This window comes from Leptopilina heterotoma, unplaced genomic scaffold, assembly GCF_015476425.1.
Source record: "Leptopilina heterotoma isolate Lh14 unplaced genomic scaffold, ASM1547642v1 Lhet_88, whole genome shotgun sequence".
In the NCBI taxonomy this organism is placed as follows: domain Eukaryota; kingdom Metazoa; phylum Arthropoda; class Insecta; order Hymenoptera; family Figitidae; genus Leptopilina; species Leptopilina heterotoma.
The window spans coordinates 2,485,520-2,507,843 of record NW_025111191.1 but is presented as its reverse complement, the minus strand read 5'-3'; the positions used below and the strand labels follow the sequence as shown (position 1 = coordinate 2,507,843).

At 25.0% G+C, this 22,324-nt stretch overlaps 1 protein-coding gene and 1 long non-coding RNA gene across 2 annotated transcripts in view; one reads left to right on the top strand and one right to left on the bottom strand.

The window, feature by feature from the left end:
- Positions 1–12,960, top strand: part of LOC122511631 (hemicentin-2-like) — a 59,338-nt gene extending 46,378 nt beyond the window's left edge. The window contains exons 7-9 of the mRNA XM_043627005.1: positions 1,639–2,028; positions 5,071–5,382; positions 12,264–12,960. Of these exons, the coding sequence (XP_043482940.1) occupies positions 1,639–2,028; positions 5,071–5,382; positions 12,264–12,856 (1,295 nt within the window). The 3' untranslated portion in view covers positions 12,857–12,960. The remainder of the gene's footprint in view (positions 1–1,638; positions 2,029–5,070; positions 5,383–12,263) is intronic.
- LOC122511634 overlaps positions 1–22,324 on the bottom strand; it is a 139,931-nt gene that overhangs the window by 4,168 nt on the left and 113,439 nt on the right. The window lies entirely within an intron of this gene.

Genomic DNA, 22,324 nt, shown 5'->3' with positions numbered 1-22,324 from the left:
AAATGAATTTTTGCAATAATTTGTAACTTCTCCAAAATTTAATTTTTTTTTGCTAATTAAAATTTTACTATAAATCCATTATTTTTAATAATTTTTGAAAAAACTTTTTTGAGAATTTTCAAATTTCATTTGTTTTTAACTGAAATTCATTTTTAAATCAATTTTTATTAGAAACTTCTATTAGCATTTAATTATTTAAATAGAAAAAAAATAATGTATTGAATATTTCAATATTTCTTAAAATTGAATTCTTATAAAGAATTTTATCAACAAATGTTTAAATAATTGAATTCTTTTAACGAATTTTAATAAAATTTTTAATAATAATTACATTTATCAATGCATTTTATGCATTCGATTAAAATTTTATTAGAAATAATTGAAATTCTACGATTAGTTTTTAATAAAATTTTTAAGAATAATTACAATTTCGGAGAAATTTGATTAACATTGTATTAAAAATAATTTTAAATTCTGCATTGAGTTTTATTATTTATGAAAAAAAAAATTGAATTCCTAAGAAAAATTATACTATTTTTTAAAATAATTAAATTACTACGAAGGATTTTTAGTACTCTTGAAAACAATTTAATTTCTGCAATAATTTGTAACTTCTCCAAAATTAAATTTTTTTTACTGTTGACTAAAATTTTTCTATAAATCCATTATTTTTAATAATTTTTTAAGAGTTTTCAAATTTGATTTGTTTTTAACTGAAATTCATTTTTTATTCAATTTTTATTAGACAGTTCTACTAGAATTCAATTATTTAAATACAAAAAATAATTTATTGTATATTTCAATGTTTTTTAAAATTGAATTCTCATAAAGAATTTTATCAACACATTTTTAAATAATTAAATTCGTTTGACGAATTTTAATAAAATGTTGAATAATAATTACATTTATCGAGGAATTTGATTAAAATTTGATTGAAAATAATTGAAATTCAGCGATGAGTTATACTACATATTTATAGAAATAATTAAATTCCAAAAAAGAATTTTATTGAATTTTGCAATCATTTGTAATTTTTCTAAAATTTTTCAAATTATGTCGTACAATTTACGAACTTTTTGTCCTTTTTTAAGGACTTTAACTACTTGATTGCAAATTTTTTACATTTACCAGATTATCATTGACTTATACAATTTAGAAGAAAAAATCTGACAAAAAAAATCGTATTCAGTGGATTATCATTGACCGTTACTACTTAAAGTCAAAATTTTAATGATAGAATTCAAAATTTTCGTCTGACAATTGTTGACCTTTACTACTTAGAAGTCTGACTATAATTGACATTTACTACTTATAGTAAAAAGTCGTTTAAATAAAAATTTGTTTTAATACAAATAGGAATAGTAAAAAAATGTTAATTAAAATTCACGTAAATTGAAATTCTTCTATTTGAAAATTCAGTTTATTCAAAATTTCATTATAATAGAAAAATTCCAATATAGGGAAATTCGACTTATTTTAAAAGTAATATTTTAAAAATAATTCGACTTAAGAAACTTAACAAAAAATGATTCGGATCGATATTGTTAACTTTTTCCTTTAATATATTTAATAAAAAATGCTAAATTGAAAAAGATATTAAAATATTAGTTCTGTTTTTTTTTCATTTGAATTCAATAGATTCGCCAATGTGTAAAGATGGATCATCAACGCAAGTGGTGGGTGCACTGAAACACGAGACAATATCATTGGTGTGTGGAGTTCAATCAAAACCACCGCCAACAACTTTTCATTGGACTTTTAATAATTCTGGTGAAATGATGAATGTCCCACCCACGAGGTATACACAGGTGAAATCACTACGATTGATTACAAACAATTGGCGTGGCTCCAGACTGAATTACACTCCTGCAAGTGACATGGACTACGGGACAGTTGCGTGCTGGGCAAGAAATAAAATAGGAGTGCAAAAGACACCCTGTCTCTTTCAGATCATTGTCGCTGGGAAGCCATACAGTCTGCAAAATTGCTCGGCCCTTCAGTCAACAGGACCCTATGCATTTCGAATGGGTAAGATGAAAAAAAAAAAAAAATTCTCCCCTTTTCTCCCCTTTTCCAATAACTTCTATTATACACAAACTCATCCCTTATTGTTATAACCCTCGCCCCTACTCCTCTTCACTATTTCCCCCTCCCCCTATTGTCATCTTTATATCCACTGTCCTCCCTCTTTTTTTTGTTTTTATTCGCCTTTTATCGTTTACCTTCACATCAATTTTCCCGTCTTCTTACTGCTGTTATATATATATATTTCTCCTGGGTTCTTTCATAATAATTTGTCTCGGCTGATTTTTGTCTGTCTATTATCGACCTTTACTACTGAAATACTAATAAACACTTCTCGGAATATTGATCCTTGGGGTTATAAACGAGAGTGGAAATTTGATGGTGAAATTTTTTTGATTTGGCTGACTTATTGTTGACTTTTACTACTTGGGGGAAAATTGTGTAAGAAATTCGCATTTATTTTTGAAGAGTTGTTGACTTTTACTACTTACAGGGATGCGTTCACGTACCTTTCATTTTTAATCGAAAATTTCCCTTAACATTTCTCACTTTCTCTTTCACTCAAAAATTTTCACTTTTAATTTTCTTTAAAATTTCTCTCCTTCTCTTTCACTCAAAAATTTTCATTTTTAATTTTCATTAATATTTCTATCCTTCTCTTTCACTCAAAAATTTTCATTTTTAATTTTCATTAAAATTTCTCTCCTTCTCTTTCACAGAAAAATTTTCATTTTTAATTTTCCTTAAAATTTCTTACTTTCTCTTTCACTCAAAAATTTTCACTTTTAATTTTCTTTAAAATTTCTCTCCTTCTCTTTCACTCAAAAATTTTCATTTTTAATTTTCATTAATATTTCTCTCCTTCTCTTTCACTCAAAAATTTTCATTTTTAATTTTTATTAAAATTTCTCTCCTTCTCTTTCAATCAAAAATTTTGATTTTTAATTTTCCTTAAAATTTCTCACTTTCTCTTTCACTCAAACATTTTCACTTTTAATTTTTCTTAAAATTTTTCTCTTTCTCTTTCACTAAAAATATTTCCAATTTTACTTTGAATTTCGAAGTTTTCAATTCAAAATCAAAGTGAAAAATAATTTGTGTCAAAGTAAACACATTGTCAGTGACAGTGAGAATTTTTTGAGTGAAAGTGCAATTATTTGAGTGAAAGTGAAACTGACAATTTTATGAGTAATTGTGCAAATTTTTTAGGAAAAGCGAAAATTTTTTCAGTAAAGTCAACATTTTTTTTTAGTTAAAGTGAGAATTTTTTTAAGAAATGTAAATTTTTTTTGAAATAATGTGAAAGTGACAATTTTTTTAGTATAAAAGTGAGAATTTTTTTAATGAAAGTGAATACTTTTTAAGTAAAGTCAACCATTTTTTTTAGAAAAAGTATGATTTTTTTAAAGGAAAGTGAACATTTTTTGAGCGAATGTGAAAGTGACAATTTTTTTAGTGAAAGTAAAAGTAAGATTTTTCTTAGGAAAGTGGAATCTTTTAGTGAAACAGAATTTTTTGAGTGAAATCGAATTTCTTTTTAGTATAAAAGTGTGAATAATTTTAATAAATGTGAAAATGTTTTGAGTGAAAGTGACAATTTTTTGAGTGAATGTAAATATTTTTTGAGTGAAAGTGAGAATCTTTTTAACGAATGTCAACATTTTTTGAGTAAAAGTAAGAGTTTTTTGAGTGAAAATAAAAATTTTCCTGCTGCATGTGAAGATTTTTTGAGTGAAAGTGAAAGTTACCTGAACAAACCCAAGGAGGAGTTTTTCGCAAAATTTACAAAGTCGGAAAGAAATTTCTTATTTTTCCTCATTGGATTACAGACGAAAAAAGTTCAACGGTATTTAATTTCATTATTCTCAAATAAATTTTTCAGTGAATGAAGTAATTCGATATTCTTATTTGTACTTAATTTTATAAATACATTGACTAACATTTTTATTGAATGACAATAATTGTTTAAACATGAACCAACTTTGATTCAGAATCAAGAAGTCTTATTTATAGTTTCCGTCTGAGTGTTGTTGACCTTTTCCACTTAAACAATATATTGTTCATGAATCAATCTAATATTTAATAAAACACGAATAAAGTGATTTTCAAATATTTCAAACTATTTCTGCTTGACAAATATTGACTTTAACTACTATTCAAGAAGAATTCGTTAATTTACACTCAAATGAATAAATAAATAGGACAAAAATCAATTAATTGCCTTATTTCATTGATGGTGACTCATGAATGAAAAAATAAATAGTGAGCCATTTTCTTTTAATTATGTAGCAATGTATACTTTCACATTAATTACTTTGGTAATAAATATTTCTAAACTAATGATTGTTTTATTTTGTTCTTGTTTAAAGCTAACAAGTTAAAGATATATTCTTTGATTATTATCGTTCATTATTGCTTATAAATATTATTGTCAACATTGATTCAAGACTAATAAATGACGAAGAAAGTGCTTTCGGCATTTTTTTCTTTATTTGTCTGACAAATGTTGACCTTTACTACTTTTGGAAGGAAACTTTCACTTGTAGAGTAATAAATACTTTATTTTGATTAATTATCGTATTATTTAAATAAAAGGTAATTTTGAAATCGATTTTTGTCTATTTTCTTTTGTTTTACTACGAAAATTGATTTCGATTGTTATCAATCAACCATCGGGTAAAAATCCAATTTTACGAATTTATTTCAATTTTGCCATAACAAATATAAAAGCTTCTATCGCTTTTCTAAAAATATAAAAATCCAGATAAAATCGATATTTAGAAAAATTTCAAATATTTATTTCATTTATTTACCATTTTCAATTTAAATATTGAAAGTGAAGAACAATTAAAAATCAAATTAACAAATTCTTTTTTCTAAAATAAAAAATTTTTTTTGTAATATAAATTTGCTTTTTTAAAATAATGGAAAATAGAATAAAATTTATAATTTTATTTAAAATTTCACGATTTAGTAAAAGTGAATTTAATTTTTGACTATTAATTTGTGATGATACTATAGAAATTTCCAATTGTTTTATGACAGGACATGACGAGTTTAAGACTCAGGATTCAAGAGAAGTTGACTGGTTAATCGTGAGATGTAATGAGGGTTTTGACGGTGGATTACCGCTGACTAGTTTCGAACTGGAAGTATTTAGCGAAGATAATGATGAGCATATGAACACGATTTACATAAATCGCACTGCAGGTTATCCTGGACCAATTTTCGAGATTCCTGGATTGGAGCCAGGGAGAAATTACAGACTTTTAATTTATGCCGTCAACGCTAAAGGACGCAGTGATCCTGTTATCCTTGAGCCCATCACATTAAAGGGCGTTGCAATGTACACCACTGGTGAGTGATAAAAAAAAATTACATTATAATTAACATAGAATAAAAATTTAAAATGGAATATAATATTTTTTTAAACTTTGCGCCACCAACGATTTTTGTATAAATAGTCTGAGTGTAGTCTGACAATTAATAAAGAATATTCGTCGAAATTTTTGGGAATGTTTTTACAATTTTTAAGTTTTACTACTTAAAAGATGAGTATAAGTGTAAAATTTTTCTATTCTACTGACTATCGTATTCTACTTAGGAGAGTATTCTACTACTTAGGAGAGGAATTTCTCAGAAATTTTCATATTTGTCTGATTGTAATTGACCTTTACTACTTAGAGGCAGAATTCCTAAGTAATTTCCGTATTTGTCTGACTACAGTTGGGATTTACTACTTACAAACAGAATTAATACGTAATTTTCGTATTTGTCTGACTATATATAACATTTACTACTTAGAGGCAAAATTCATAAGTAATTTGTTTATTTGTCTGACTATAATTGACCTTTACTACTTAGTGGCAGAATTAATAAGTAATTTGTTTATTTGTCTGACTATAATTGGCATTTACTACTTAGAGGCATAATTCCTAAGTAATGTTTATATTTGTGTGACTATAGTTGGGATTTACTACTTTGATTCAGAATTCAGAAGTAATTTTCATATTTGTCTGACTATAGTTGGAGTTTACTACTTACAAACAGAATTCATAAGTAATTTTTCTATTTGTCTGACTACAATTGACCTTTACTACTTAGAGGCAGAATTCCTAGGTAATTTTCATATTTGTCTGACTACAGATGGAATTTACTACTTAGAGGCCAAATTCCTAAATAATATTCGAATTTGTCCGACAATTGTTGACTTTTACTACTTAGATGAGTAGAAGCATTAATTTAAAAAGCTCGATAGTCATTGGTAGCGCAAAGTTTTATATTAATAATCGATTTTTTTTTAAATTAAGTCAATTATTATCAAAATTTAGTTTTAGTTTTCTTGCATATTAAAATTTTCTACAACTATCAAATTTAAATAGAAAAATACCGATTTGAAGCACAACAGAATTAATTCCCCAATCGGAATTTCGTAATTGAGGAAATTTCTAACGATTGATTCTAATATGAGAACAAGTGTAATATCACCTATATAATGAGATGCAATAACCTGTTTGCCGCCTGATTAGCAATAATTGCATAATGCATCGCCTGTAACCATTTCAAGGTTTAATGTTCGTTACACGTTAATTAGTTTCTATCGTTGAGAATCTAAATGTCAGAAATTATATATAATAGATTCCAGTAAATAAAAGAAAAACAAATTTTTTCCACATTCATATATCTATAAATGTAAAAATAACAAAATTTCTCAATGTAAAAATAAAATTTTCCTCTTCCTTTTTCTTTTTTATTAGAAGAAAATTCTTTTTCTGTCGAGAGAGTAAAATCGTATATGATGTATGATGGTTGATTCAACCTACTTCTTCTTGCTTTTTTTCACTCAGGGAAGAATCAATTTATCTTAAAAAGGTGTGTGTTTTTTTCTCGTTCTGTCATACATAAAAATAACTCCCCCGCCCTCCTCTCGCCCCTCCTCTTTGCCCCGGACCAAAAAGAAGTAAACGGAAGTTTGTTCGTGCTTTTTTTCATATATATATAACATAATCTCGTGCTTCTAAATTTATTAAATCGGGGGAAAAAAAAGTTATTCGTCATTTTTTATTTAGTGATAGATTTATTTTTTTGGGGTGATTCTTTGCATAGTGGGTAATTTATTATTATTATTTGCTCTTTGGATAATTAAATGAAAATCGAAATATAGGAGTTTTCTTTTTAAAAAGAAGATGAAAATTATTTTTTAGTAGGAAATATTCTATAATATTTAAAATGGCACGAATATTTATATGGAATGATTAGAAGCATTGTACAAATATTTGAAGTTTAACGAAAATATAAAATTTTAGAGTTTTGGGCACTTTTTTTTAAAAATATGTTGATGAAATGTCTTTATAAAGTTCTTTGGTTTTGGATTTTGACAAAAATCGGCTAAAAAAAATTACTTGTTTGCTTAGAGGTGCATTTAATTATTCATTTATTATATAATTAAGCTCGTGTGTATATGTCAATGGAATGGGGAATATTAAGACGCTACTGAGACATTCAAGTTCTAACACATCTCAAGAGTTGTTCGGTTGCTTAGCCACAATGGGTCTTTTATATTATGATTAATTACTCAAGAAAGTGAGGAGGAGGAGTGGGGGAAGCTTAATGAGTCGGTGACGCGTTACACAAGATGCCAAACACACACACTCTCTGGTTAACTCCCTTTCTCTCTCTCTCTCATATTCTCTCTCTCTCTTATTCTCTCGCTCGCTCGCAAGGCACGTGATGCCATTACACCGGTTTCTGCGGATTTTGAAAATGGAAGGGATGGGGGTTATATAGTATACGTTCTATATCTCGATCAGCTTCACTCTCTTATTCTCATACTCGAAAAGCTTTTCCTGCGGACCCTGAATTAAAATCCCATAAAGTCATGGTCCCTTTCCTCGCGGGCGGCTGTCTCATTCGGTGCGCATTTATCGTCTTTAATTTCCATCCTCATGGATTATTCATGCCACCACAAGAATAGATTCGTATGGGTGCATGTGAATCCTCCCCCATTCAAGAGAAAGAGAGAGAGAGTGTATGCTCATACATGAAAAGGTGAGTAGGTGAAGAAGAGGATTTTGGAAAGGGCATAGAGCCTCTAGTTTTAGTTTGCAGATTTTCTCTCTTTATTATAAATATAGTACAGTTAGCAGAAGTATATATTTTTTTTTAAACTCCTATTTTTTAAATATAATTTTTTAATTTATGCAGTTTTTTATTTTAAAATTACGCTTCTTGAATCGAAAGTTTATATTCAAAAGTCTACTGACGTCTATTCAAAAAATTTTTTATTCAAAAATTAGAATAAATCAGAACACAGTAAATCGTGAGGTATTAAAAAGTGTTTCAGATTAAATTAACACCAAAAAAGATTAAAATAATCAATTTTGGTGTTATATTTTTTACAATGAATAAAATTTTAGTTTATTAAATTTTTTTATATAAAACATGAAGATATCGATAACTCCGAGTCATCGACTCGGAGTCATTAATTTCTTCCTATTTTATAATAATTAAAGATGACCAAGTAATAAAATCATTATTTTATATTACAAAAATATTATACTTCTTCAAAATTATTTTCATTATTTTGATTCAATTATTATTTTCAAAAATTTTTAACTACAATTTTACTTTATATCAATTATTTTGAATAATTTTCGAAAAAGTTCTTTGGCAATTTTCAAATCCATTTGTTTACAATATTCAATTTCATGAAATTTCAATTATTCCTAAATTCTTTAATTAAATGCATATTAGAAAATAAAAACTTCAAATAATATAAAAGAAAATTCAACTAAACTTTTTCAAAAAAAGTAATTTCAAAATTCAATTATTTCTAAAAATTCACGCTTTATTGCTTTTAATATTCAATTACAATCTAAAATTTTAACTGAAATTCATTTTTATGAAATGAAAATCAATTTTTATTAGAAAATTCTACAAGAATTTAATTATTTAAATGCAAAAGTAAACAATTTATTGAATAATTGAATGTTTCTTAAAATTCAATTCTCATAAAGAATTTTATTGACAAATTTTTAAATAATTAAATTCCTTTGTCAAATTTTATTTAAACTTGCATGAACATAATTACTTTTTCAAGAAATTCAATTATAATTGCATGAAAAATAATTGAAACGCTGCGATGAGTTTTATTATTAGTAAAAATAATTGAATCCTTAAGAAGAATTTTATTACTCTTGAAAATAATTAAATTTCCGCAATAATTTCTAACTTCTCTGAAATTAAATTTTTTTTATTGTTTTTAACTAAAATTCTTCAATAAATACATTATTTTTAATAATTTTTAAAACAGTTCTTTGAGAATTTTTAAATTCATTCGTTTACAATTCAGTTTTACAAAATTTCAATTATTCGGAAATTCTGCAATTAAATATTTATTGGAAAATAAAAACTTGAAATAATTTCAATAAAAATCCTATTAAACTTTTAAAAAGAATTAATTCTACAGAATTGTTTGTCAAAAAATATGAAAAAATGAGAATTTCAATGATTTTAATTTGAAACTTTTTCAAAATTTAATTATTTCTAAAAATCCACGTTATAATGCTTTTAATATTTAATTATAATCTAAAATTTGAACTGAAATTCATTTTTAAAACCATTTTTATCAGTAAATTCTACGAGAATTCAATTATTTATATACAAAAATAAATAATTTATTAATTCCATGTTTCTTGAAATTAAATTCTCATAAAAAATGTGATCAACAAATTTTTTAATTATTAAGTTCTTTGGACGAATATTAATAAAATTTTTAAGAAGAATTACATTTTTCGAGGAATTCGATTAAAATTGCATTAAAAATAATTGAAATTCTCTAATGAGTTTTATTATTTATGAAAATAATTGAATTCCTAAATAGAATTTTATTATTTATAAAAATAATTAAATCCCTGTAAAAATGTTATTATTTATGAAAATAATTGAATAATAGCGAAGAAATTTATAAAAAAATTTGTAAATAATTGAATTCCTGTAAAATTTTTTATTATTTATGAAAATAATTGATTGTTTGCGTAGAATTTTATTGAAATTTTTTTTAATAATGGAATTCTTTTGGAAAATTTTATTGAAATAGTAGATATTGAAAATCATTGAATTTTAGAAAACTTTTGAAAATAATTGAAATTTTGACAAGAATTTGATTAAAATTTTGTAAAATAATTGAATAGCAGAGAAGAATTTTATTATTTATAAAGAGAATTGAAATTTTGACGAGAATTTTTTTAAATTTTTGAACACAATTGAATTTAGTAACTATGTTACTAAGTTAGATAGTATCGTCGAAATAACAATTAAAACAATTGAATTAGAATGGAATTTTATAAAAAAACAATTGACATCTACTTGGAAGTAAAATTTTTGTATTTGACTGATAATTGGCCTTTACTACTTAAAATAAAAGTCGATAGGAAAATTTTCATATTTGTTTGACCGCAGATGATGTTTACTACTTAAAAGCGAAATTCTCACGAAATTTTCATGTTTGTCTGACTATCGTAAATTTGTACTACTTAGAAGCAAAAATTCCTTGAAATTTACATATTTTCTAGTCAATCATTGATTTTTTTTTCTTAGGGGCAAAACTTCTAGTAAAATATCAAAATTTTGTCTGACTATCATTGACTTGTACTACTTGTACCACTAATTTCTGTGAAGCTTTGTTTGCCCGACTATAATAATAAATTTTTACTACTTAGAGGCAGAAGCCCTTAGTATTTTTTGTATTTGTCTGGCTATAATTGACATTTACTACTTAGATACAGAATTTTCTGGAAATTTTCTTTTTCGTCTGACTGTCGTTGACTTTTACTACTTATATTCATAATTTCTACAAATTGTCTTGTTCGTCTGACTATTGTATGTTTTTACTACTTAGTAGAAGTTCTTTTTTGTATAAATAAGGCTATAGGTGAAGGGGAGGGGGGGTTATTTGAGGAAGAAAAGAATTCGAGGGCTAAACAAGAGATTGAGGAATGAGAAAAAAAAGAGAGGGAGGGACAGTTGACGGCTCATGGGACAAGTGCACGTCCGTACGTCTGTCCGTCTTCTCTTGGATATATCAAGCCCCCGGCTAACGAACCGAAGCGTTTTCTGAATTCCAAATAGTACTTCGCTTTCGGAGTGAACGTCTGCGACTATTCACGTTGCGGATCGTCCCTCTTAATCTTTGCTTCCTGAACTTTGTGTTTCATATATCCGTAATCCAATAAAAAAAAGAAATTTCGAATTTGTTTTGCGGACACGTTCCAAAAATTACCATCATAACAGTGTGAATGCATTAACTGCGAACAAATTTCGTGTTTCTTAACTTCGTAAATAAAAAGTAAATAATAAAATAAGTTAACCAACTTATACATAAAAAAAAGTTTTATTTTATTTTTTCTATTTTTTTATTTCTATTTCTATTTCTATTTCTATTTCTATTTTTCTATTTATTTTTTTCTTCTATTTATTTCTTTTGTATATTTAAAAGTTTAAATTATATTAATTTTTCCATTTGCTTTTTCTATTTTTTTAATTTAATTTCTATGGTATGGTTGTTGATCATTTGAGGAAAAAGGAAAACCATTATGTAGATGTAAATGGAATTAAAGTTGAAATAAAGCGCGGAAGTTCTTTTTTGATAGTTTCAACCGCAGACTTTATCTTCTTTCTTACGCTTTACAATTTGAGAAAGTTTTCTCTCTGTTTGACTTTACCTTTTCCGGACCTTTTTCTTACCTAGTTTGGATGACCTTCGTATAACCCTTAGCACAGTCAATGGATTTAGGAACTTAAATCTTTTTTCACTTTGCGGATTGTGGAAAATTGCTTCCGTCGTAAGGAGAAAGAGAGAGAAAAAAAACAAAAAGTAATAAAATATTTATTATCTCTTTAAAAAAAAAATTATATTATTATAATCGACATAATATGTCCCCTCACGTGAAGTTAGTGTTGTTTTATTACAATCTTTTGTTTTCTAATTCGAATTGCTATGTCAACAGTTTGACAGTTAAATTATTTTTCTTTAAAATTTTCTGAATATCAAAGAATTCGGAAGGTAATTTAATATAGAAAGATCAAAAAGTATTGTGGTTAATAAAAATTATTTTCGATATAAATTGTTATTGAAAAAAAGTGTTAAAATTTTACAAAAACGTGGATTTAAAATTTTCCAAGTTCGACTTAATTGTTTTTTTTTTTTTTAAAGAGAAATTCTCCTCATTTGTTCGCAGGACGTGGAGCATCGGAAGAGTCAACCGACTATAGTTTGCTCATTGCTTGTTTTGCCGGCGGTCTAACTGCCGTTTGTATTCTAGTCGTTGGCATTACATTGACTCTCTATCGTCGTAATCATTTTATGCAACCAATGAAAACACAAACTCATATTGTTCATTATGAGCCGAATAATGATGATTACAACAATACAACGGCGCCATTACAAAAAACCACATCGAGACGAGAGGAGAAAAATTCCACAAATAATATCATTGAATTGGGAATTAATAATCATAATAATAAGGATATTAATGATACAGAACCGCCAGACGATGATCCCGATGTGATAATTTCAAATAAAATTGAAAGAAGGCCGGATATTTTCGAGCCAAATTACACCACAACACCAGAGAGGATAAAACATTTGGAGAAGGCGGAAATTTTCGATTATTCAACGAATCATTCTTCGGTAATGGAGAATTGGATATTTCCCGATGGCTATAGAGAGAGATCGGAAGAATTGAGTCCCGTTAGGCCGACAACACTTCCGGTTCATCGGAATCATGATATTTATACTCGAAGTTTGCGTGTTCAAGAGAGTTGTATATAGAAAAAAAAATTTCAATTGCTTTCAAAAACACACAAAAACATACATTTCATCATTTTTTGTGACAAATTTTTTCGCGGTGTACAAGATTCGGTCTGTTTGTACATAGGGACAATAAATTTCATTGTTAATAAAATTTAACTAATTTTTTCCTAATCTTTTTTTTTTCCTTTTTTTGCCCTTTTTATCTAATGATTTCTGACCTTGTAAATTTAAATTTCTAAGTTTTTAACTTTTTAACTCGATTAATCATTTTTCAGAGATTTCTACAAGGTAAGTGAGCATTTACATTTTACTCTTTTATAAATACTATTTTTTTCTCACGATTTTAATTAAAAATACTTTTAAAAATTTGTAAAAGGAACTAAATAATATAGTAAAATTTTAGTAGTAAAAAGCAGAATTCCCACATTGTCCACAAAATTTTGTAGTCGCCTCACAATTATTGACTTTTACTACTTAGTCTTATAATTCCTACAAATTTTTTTTTTTTGAGTGACTTACAGTAAATTTATAGTACTTAAAAGTAGAAAAATACTTAAAGAAGGAATTCATAGGAAACTTTTTTGTTTGTCTGACTATAGAAAATGTTTACTACTTACGCCCAGATTTCCCACGAAATTTTCAAATTTGTGTGACAATTGTTGACTTTCACTACTTACAGAAAGAATTTCAATGGAATTTTTCTCTTTGTCTGACTATAGAAAATGTTTACTACTTACGTCCAGAATTCACACGAAATTTTTTAATTTGTCTGACATTTGTTGACTTTCACTACTTACAGAAAGAATTTCAAAGGAATTTTCCTCTTTGTCTGACTACAGAAAAAGTTTTGCTACTTACATTTAGGATTCCCACGAAATTTTTTAATTTGTCTGACAATTTTTGACATTTACTACTTATAAAAAAATTCCTATGAAAATTTCCAAGTCTTATGTTTAATTTCAGTTTAATAATTATTTGAATAAAAAATTTCAAAAAATTATTTTCGCCTGACTATTGTTGACTTGCACTACTTATAATAAGAATTTCTAACAAATTCTCGTATTTGAAGGACTGCCGTTGACATTTACTGCTTAAAAGAATAATTCTCACTAAATTTTCTAAATTGTTTGACTATTGCTGATTTTTACTACTTACAGAGAAAAGTTAAAAAAAATTCTTTTCTCTCTTTCCTGCAATTGTTATTTCTGACTTTTACAATTTAAAGAAAATATCCCCACGAAATATTTTTGTTTGTCTGACTATAGTAAATTTAAACTACTAACTACTTTTAATAATTACTGACGAACCTACAAAATTTTAGGATTTTTCTGATTTTCATTGACTTTTACTACTTAGTGGAAGGAAATACAATAAATTTTTTTTATTATTTTGACTATCGTTGACTTTTACTACTTAATTCAATACGAAATAAAATTCATATAAAAAAATTTGTAATTATCTACTTGTCTGGCAATTGGTGACTTTTCCTACTTAAGAGTTATAGATTAATTTACGTGTTCGTCTGATAATAATAAATTTTTACTACTTAGAACCATAAAATCAGAAGTTCTGAAAATTTTTCATATTTGTCTGAAAATTGTTGACTTTTACTACTTACAGGAAGAATTTCTACGAAATTTGTATGTTTGTCTGACAAATAAATTAGTTTATTTAAAAAAAAACTACTATCTAGTAACTTTTATTACTTAGAGACAAAATTTACAAAAGAATTTTAATTTGTCTGATTTGACGACATATACTTGGGAATAGATTCTTAACAGCCACTTTCACATTTTCAATTTCAGTTAATATTTGCTGCTTAAAGGTAAGTTTCCTATTAAATTTTTTTATTCGTCTGACTATTTTTGACTTCTACTACTTATTGTGTAAAATTGCTATAAAATTTTGTACTTCGTTCAATAGTTGAATACTTTTATTACTTAAAAGTAGAATCAGAATAAAAATTTCGTTTTTTTTCATGCTATTGACTTTTACTACTGAAAAGCAGAATTCTTATCAAATTTTCTTCATTCTTTGAGACAATTATTGACTTTTACTACTTCGTGAAAATTCCTACAAAACTTTTTTGTTCGTCTGACTATACTTAACTTTTACTACTGTTATGTAAAATTTACCATAAAATTTTCTTACTTCTCTGACTATTGTGGAATTTTACAACTTAAAAGGTTTTCTACAAAGTTTTCTTCATTTGTCTGACTATAGTCGATTTTTACTACTTAGAAGCTAAATTCCTGGAAATATCGGATTTCGCATTTCGCACAATTGTTGACCTTCTATACTGACTTTCTAAATTCGTAAACCTGTAATTTTATAAGTTATAACCCATTAACTTTTTAAACTTTTTTCAGTAATTTCTACAAGGTAAGTAATTATATATTTACAATTTTTTTCTTTTAAAGATTTCGCAGAAAGAAAATTTGGGGTTAAAATGTTATAAACGACATAGAAAGTGACGCCACCTTTATGAGGGGTAAATATTGTTGCATGTTATTTTAACATAACATTTCATGTTAAAATAATAATTTTTTATTTTTCGATAGAAAAAGGAAGAAAAGCGGCTTTTTCTTGTAGGAGAAAATTAAATTATACTATTTTCTGATTGAAACTGAAGAATAGACCATACAAATGATATTTTCTTTGATTTATTTTTCATTGAATCGTTGGGTTGGACGCTTTTGTTGAAAAACTTCGTTAGAAGCCCAATGACCTTATACGACCTTTTGGAAAAATATACTCTTCGATTTTCTCTCTTCGAGGGAGGAAATTTTTTCGTATTATCGGGTCTTATATTTTATCTTGATTCGAAGTCGAGAGAAATTGCAAAGTTTTTGGTAAATACGATAACGATAAATCATTCTCTGAATTTCAAAGACAACGTGTGTGGAAATTCAGTCTTTGCTTCTAACACAATTCTAACAAACAGAATCGGAAATAAAGTGCTAGTAACATAAGGACACGATTGCTTTCTTTATATATAGTGTATATATAGAGAGAGAGCGAGAGAGAGAGTGATGGAATCCTTTTTGCAAAATGAGCTGTCGTTTCGTAAGTCGGACCCGTATTCTTACGTTTTCTGCACACTGAAAAGGATGACAGTCCATAGAATCTCAATCCGCTTGACATTTGACAGTTTCCGTAAACAACTCGCAATATTTTTCCCCTTCTGCCAACTGGGAATAAAATAGGGAAATAGAAATTCTCTAAAGTTGAAATTATTTCTATTTTTAAGTAAAGAAATTAATTTTTTCTTTATTTTTATAATTTCAATACGAAAGGAAAATATTTTTTGTTTATGCGAATAAAATATTTATTTTGCTCTTTGTCAATAAAAGTAAATTCCTTTTTTTGAGAATGAAAATGTATTTTTTAGTTTGCGAATAAAAAATATTTTGTTGTTTAATAATAAAAAATATTTTGAATATTTTAAATCAAAATATTTTAAAAACATTTTTTTTGTTCTTTGACAATAAAAATTTAAAAAAAAACATTTTTTTTATTCTTTGCCAATAAAAATAGATTTTTTATTTTGAAGAAACAAAAATATATTTTCTTCATTCACTAGAAACGAAATTTATTTTTATTGTCAAGGAGCAAAAATATTTTTTATTGGAAAATAGAAAAAAATAGTTTTTTGAAAAAAATATTTTTAGTCACAAAATACAAAATACTTTTTATTAATAAACAAGAAAATATTTTTTATTCGCAAAATACAAAATATATTTCTTCATTCACCAGAAACGAAATTTATTTTTATTGTCAAACAGCAAAAATATTTTATTTTGCAAGAAACAAAAAGTATTTTGCATTTTGTGAACTGAAATGTGTGTTGAAAAATATTTTTTCATTTTAAAGAAACAAAATATATTTTTATTGGCAAACAGCAAGAATAGTTTTTTGAAAAAAATATTTTTAGTCACAAAATACAAAATATTTTTTATTATCAAACAAGAAAATATTTTTTATTCGCAAAGTACAAAATATATTTCTTCATTCATTAGAAACGAAATATATTTTCTATGTTTTTGACTAAAAATGTATTTTCTTTTCTGACTAAAAATATATTTTATTTTTTGACTAAAAATATATTTTATTTTTTGACTAAAAATGTATTTTCTTTTCTGACTAAAAATATATTTTATTTTTTGACTAAAAATATATTTTATTTTTTGTAAACAAAAATTATTTTGTTTCGGGAATAAAATATACTTAACGTCTGAATAAAACTTGAGAATAATAAAATTCTTTGTGAATAGAATAAATATTTTTTGTAAATAAAATAAATTTTCTTTTTTTCGTGAATGAAAAATATTTTCTATCCGCGAGTAAAATAAATTTTTGTTACGAAGAAAAGAAACTTTTCTTCTGAATAAAATAGATTTTTTCTTGCGAATAAAATACATTTCCTATTAAATACATTTTGTTACCTATAAATATTTCTTTGTTTATTTTTTTTACAAAAGATATGTTATGTTTAGTTTGAATTATTATTTTCTCTTTTTGTCAATAAAAATAAATTTTGTTTTTTGTGGCAAAAAAATCAAAAACATTTTTCCCATTTTGTATAAACTTCTTCAAAATCAGTTCTTTGTAATTTCAAAAATCGTTTGTAATTTCTATAAATAAAATATAAATTTTTTTTCATTTTCGTGAATAAAACGAAAAAAAAACATTTTACAACGAAATCAGTCAAATTAAAGAAACGTATGTGTATATCAATAAATATCAATTATCCGCTGGTCGGTTACCGTATGCGGGTTGGTTTTGCAAAATTGCTAGTTTCATGACAACGTGAAAATTCACGCGTCATGGCCGAGTGGTCGCGGGGAGTTGAAAAAAAAAAATCATATCCAACCTCGGCCATTAGAGTTTCACGTCAACAATGCGCGACGAAATTATTTTCGCTTTATCGCTCAACTAAATGAATTTCATCGCCCATTTTCCACTGTGGAGGAAGCCGGCGTGCAATTTTATTAATAGCATAGCGTCAAGCAACACACGAGTCCCAAACGAAATAATTTTCTCAATGTTTACCAAATGAAACGAATTCGTTTGCTGAACATTCAATCAACACACACGAGAATTTCATTTTTTTTTTATTCAATTTAATTTCTCTTTTTTTCCATAAAAAAACTACTTTATTTTTCAGCGTTGAGTAGATCTTCATTTTTTATTTATACAAAAAAAAATAATTTTGTTTTCATCTGAATTGCTTCTGTTTACGTTCAATTTCACCGTATTTTTAATTATTGTACTCATTTTTTGCTTAATTAGCCGAATTGACACTTAATCGAATTTCTAAATCACTGTAAAATTATTATTTAGTAATAATTAATTTAAAAATAAAATTTTAAATAAAATTTTAAATAAAATTTAAAAGAAATTTTAATTTATATTATTAATATTATTTATTATATTTATTATTAATAATATTATTTTATAATTTATTAATTAGGATTTTTATTTTATTATGAATTTCAATTACCTCGGAAAGTTACGAAAGAAAAATGTTCAAAATCGGAAAGAAACAAAAAAAGTACAAAAAAAAAATTAGAAATGGAGCAAAAATTTTGAGTACAAGATAATAAATAATTACGAATTTTCCACAAGCGGAAATTTTCTCTTCACAAAACCGTTTACATAAATAAATAAATAAAATTGTAAGCAAACGCTATTACGTCTGATAAAAATTTACATTTTATTTACAAAAACTCTGTTAAGTAATTTCTGTTATTTTCCCTTTGGCAAAGTGAATGTCGAGAGTTTGTATTGCAAATAAAAGAAAAAATTAAATAATTGAAAATATTTCACGTTCTCGTTGGCTATTTCGAATGCCACCCACATTTCAGAATATACATGTAAATATTTTCTAAATCGAATGGCATTTTCAGATGAAATTGTCTACAATTCATTTCAAAAATATTATTTTTTCAATAATAACAACATTTTTTTTTCTTTATTCAATTCATCCGTATACTATAAATATAGTGAAAAATAAAATTCATATGTATCCTTTGATTTTTAATTCTAATTAGATTTTTCATTTGGAAAATTAAATTTGATTACAAAGATGAAACAATATTTGAAAAATATAAAAATTATTTGCGACAAACTATTTGAGTTATAAATTTGATTGGGAAAATATTTGCAATAAAAATATAATTCGAATATTTATAAAAGGATTTAAAATAAAAAGGTCTGTTTCACATATTTAGAAAATATTTTTAATGAAAATAAATTTACGATACTTTATAAAAAAATATTTAACATGAAAATGTATCTCGCGTATTTTAAAAAATTTTTTTAATAGTTTTTATCGCTTCAAAAGCGAAAGAATTTTAATCAATGTAACATGTAAATTTTATTTTGATTTATTTATTTTCAGTTTATATTCAATTCTAGTATGTTAATTTTCAATTTTATTTTTATTTCAATTTGATTTATTTTCAATTTCATGTTTAATTTCATTTTCAATTTTACTTTATTTATTCTCAATTTTATTTCATTAATTTTCAATTCTATATTTTATTTATTTTCAATTCCATTTTATTTATTTACAATCTAATATTAACTTCTATTTTATTTATTTTTAACTGTATATTCAATGCCATTTTCTTAAATTTCAATTCTATTTCAATTATTTATTTAAAATTTCATTTTGACTTCTATTTTCATTTGTTATTTATTCTCAATTTAATATTCAATTCTATTTTGCTTATTATCAATTTCATTTTTATTTTATTTTAACTTCAACATTATTTCAATTTTATTTATAATTCTATTTTAGATAGTTACAATTTTGATTTTAACTTTATTATGGATTCATTTTTATTTATTTTCCAATTTATTTTCCAATTTATATTCAATTCTATTTTGCCAATTTTCAATTGTATTTTCTCCAATTTCAATTTTATTTTCTTTACTAATCATTAATTAATTTTATTTTCAATTCTAATTTATTTATTTAAAATTTAATTTTGACTTTTATTTTTAATTGTTTCTTATTTATTTATTCAATTCCATTTTGTTCAGTTTCAATTTTATTTTCAATTATATTAAAAATTTTATTTATAATTCTATTTTCAATTCTGATTTATTTACCTAGTTACAATTTTGTTTTTAAATTTATTATGAATTTATTTTTATTTTATTTATATTCCAGTTTATATTTTATTCTATTTTTGGCAATTTTCAATTCCATTTTCTTCAATTTCAATTTTATCACATCTATTTTATTATATCCATTAATTTTATTTTTAATTCTATTTTATTTATTTATTTAAAATTTCATTTTGACTTTTATTTTTGATTGCTTTTTATTTATTTATTTATTAAATTCCATTTTATTTATTTTCAATTTTATTTTCAATTATATTTATAACATTTTATTTATAATTCTATTTTCAATTCTAATTTATTTAGTTACAATTTTGTTTTCAACTTTATTATAAATTTATTTTTATTTCTATTTTATCTGCATGTTCTATTTTATTTTACAATTTATATTCAATTTTATTTTGGTAATTTTTAATTCTATTTCATTTATTTACAATTTCATTTTCTATTTTATTTTGAACTTTATTTACAATTTCATTTTTAATTTTAAGTTAAATTCTATTTTTTTATTCACAATTTTATTATCAATTTGATTTTGACTTTTATTTTGATTTCTATTTTGTTTACAATTTTATATTCAATTCTATTTTTTTCATTTTTAATCTTTTAACATTTCAAATATTCCTTATGAACATAAAATTAATTTTAGTTAATGTACTTATTTTCTTTAATTGTTTGTTAATTTAAGAAATATAATTTTGTTTTAATTTTTACTGAAATAAAGTTCAAAATTCAAAATAAAACAAGAAATATTCAAAAATCACGTTTCATTTGAATAATAAATACAAAATATTCATCAGTGATTTTATTTATTTGCTTTAATTAATTAATATTCAATGGATTTCTTTATTTAATCATTTACTTATTTAAATTAATATTTTTTTTAATTTCTCTCTTCAATCTCGAGAATGGAAAAAGAAAAATGGAAAGAGAATGAAAAGTTTTTATTAAAAAAAAAATAATTAATTTAGAGAATAAAAATTGAAATTAACATGTACTTTCAAAAAAAAAAAAAAAAAAAAAAAAAAAAATTAAAGTCATTTCTCATATTGAAAGGCAAAAGACAAAGGAGAGAACAAATTACATAATCAACCCCGAGGCACTTGAAAGCTCTATCATTATAATTTCATAATAATATTTTATTGTACGCCCAAAGGGGAAATATACAATATTACTAAAAGATGTCTATTTATAAAACATTCCATTAACACAATGAATTAATTTCATTTATACTCCATTACTATTTTTTCCAACAAAAAACAAAACAAAAAAATCATTTACATTTCTAGTAGAGAAAAAGACACTAAAAAAATACAATTCCAGAACTAAAAGAAAAAAAAATATAAACAATTGTTTTAATTAACAACTCATGAATAGTTAAAACATCGTTTCGAAAGTAACTGTTTCTAAAAAAAAGGGGGTCACATGGTTATAATCTTAAAAGTTAAAAGCGCGAAAAGAGACGTAATTGTCTCTGCGCACTGACGATTATGTCAGTTTTTTTTTCAAATGAAGGAAATAAGAAAAGAAACAAAATGAGTGAAAGAAGGGAGAAAGGGAGGCAGGGGGGGGAGGGAGAAAAAATGAGGGGCGGATAAGAGATGAAAAAAAAAACGAAGCGAATGAGTTCGCGGTATAACCGCGAACTACACAATAGTTGGCCGTTTCACAATGGAGCAGCCCTGGCTGTGGGCGAGCAGACGGAATGAGTTTTTCCTTCGTTTGGATTCGAGGAGACTATTTTAGTTCCCCATTCTTTTTACCTTCTCACAATTCTTTCTCTTTCTTCTTTTTTTCCCCGCGCGCGTCTCACGCTCACAAATATTCTCGAACTTCTCTCTCTGTCTCTTTCTCTTTTTTTTTTTATGTTTCTTTGGCCCATTCTCTTTCACCACCTCGAACGGGCTGCTTTATAAAATTATTACTTTACACAGTTTCAAAAAGACTTAAGATATTCATGGAAACGCGCTCCCTGGACCAATTTCATCTTCTAATTTTAAAACTCCATTTTACTTCTGTCAAAACTTTTTTGTAGCGAGAAAAAATTTTTTCTGTTTCTAATTTTTTAAATTATTATTTCTCTGTTAATTTTTTTTTTTTTAATAATTTTCTCTTGTGTAATTGACAATTTTTAATTACCACTAAGGGTTACAGGTAGAAGAAGTATTTCAAGTGAAGGTTCTCTTTTCGAGTCGAATAAAAATAAAATCATTCAGTAAATTATGAGTATTTATTATAGTTAAATATTTATTTGAATAATTTTTCTACTTTTTATGGTCCTTTTTTTATTTTTTGGAGGAAAAAAGGAGAGAAGAGAATATAAGAAGAAATTTTTTTTTGGAAAGAAGAAAC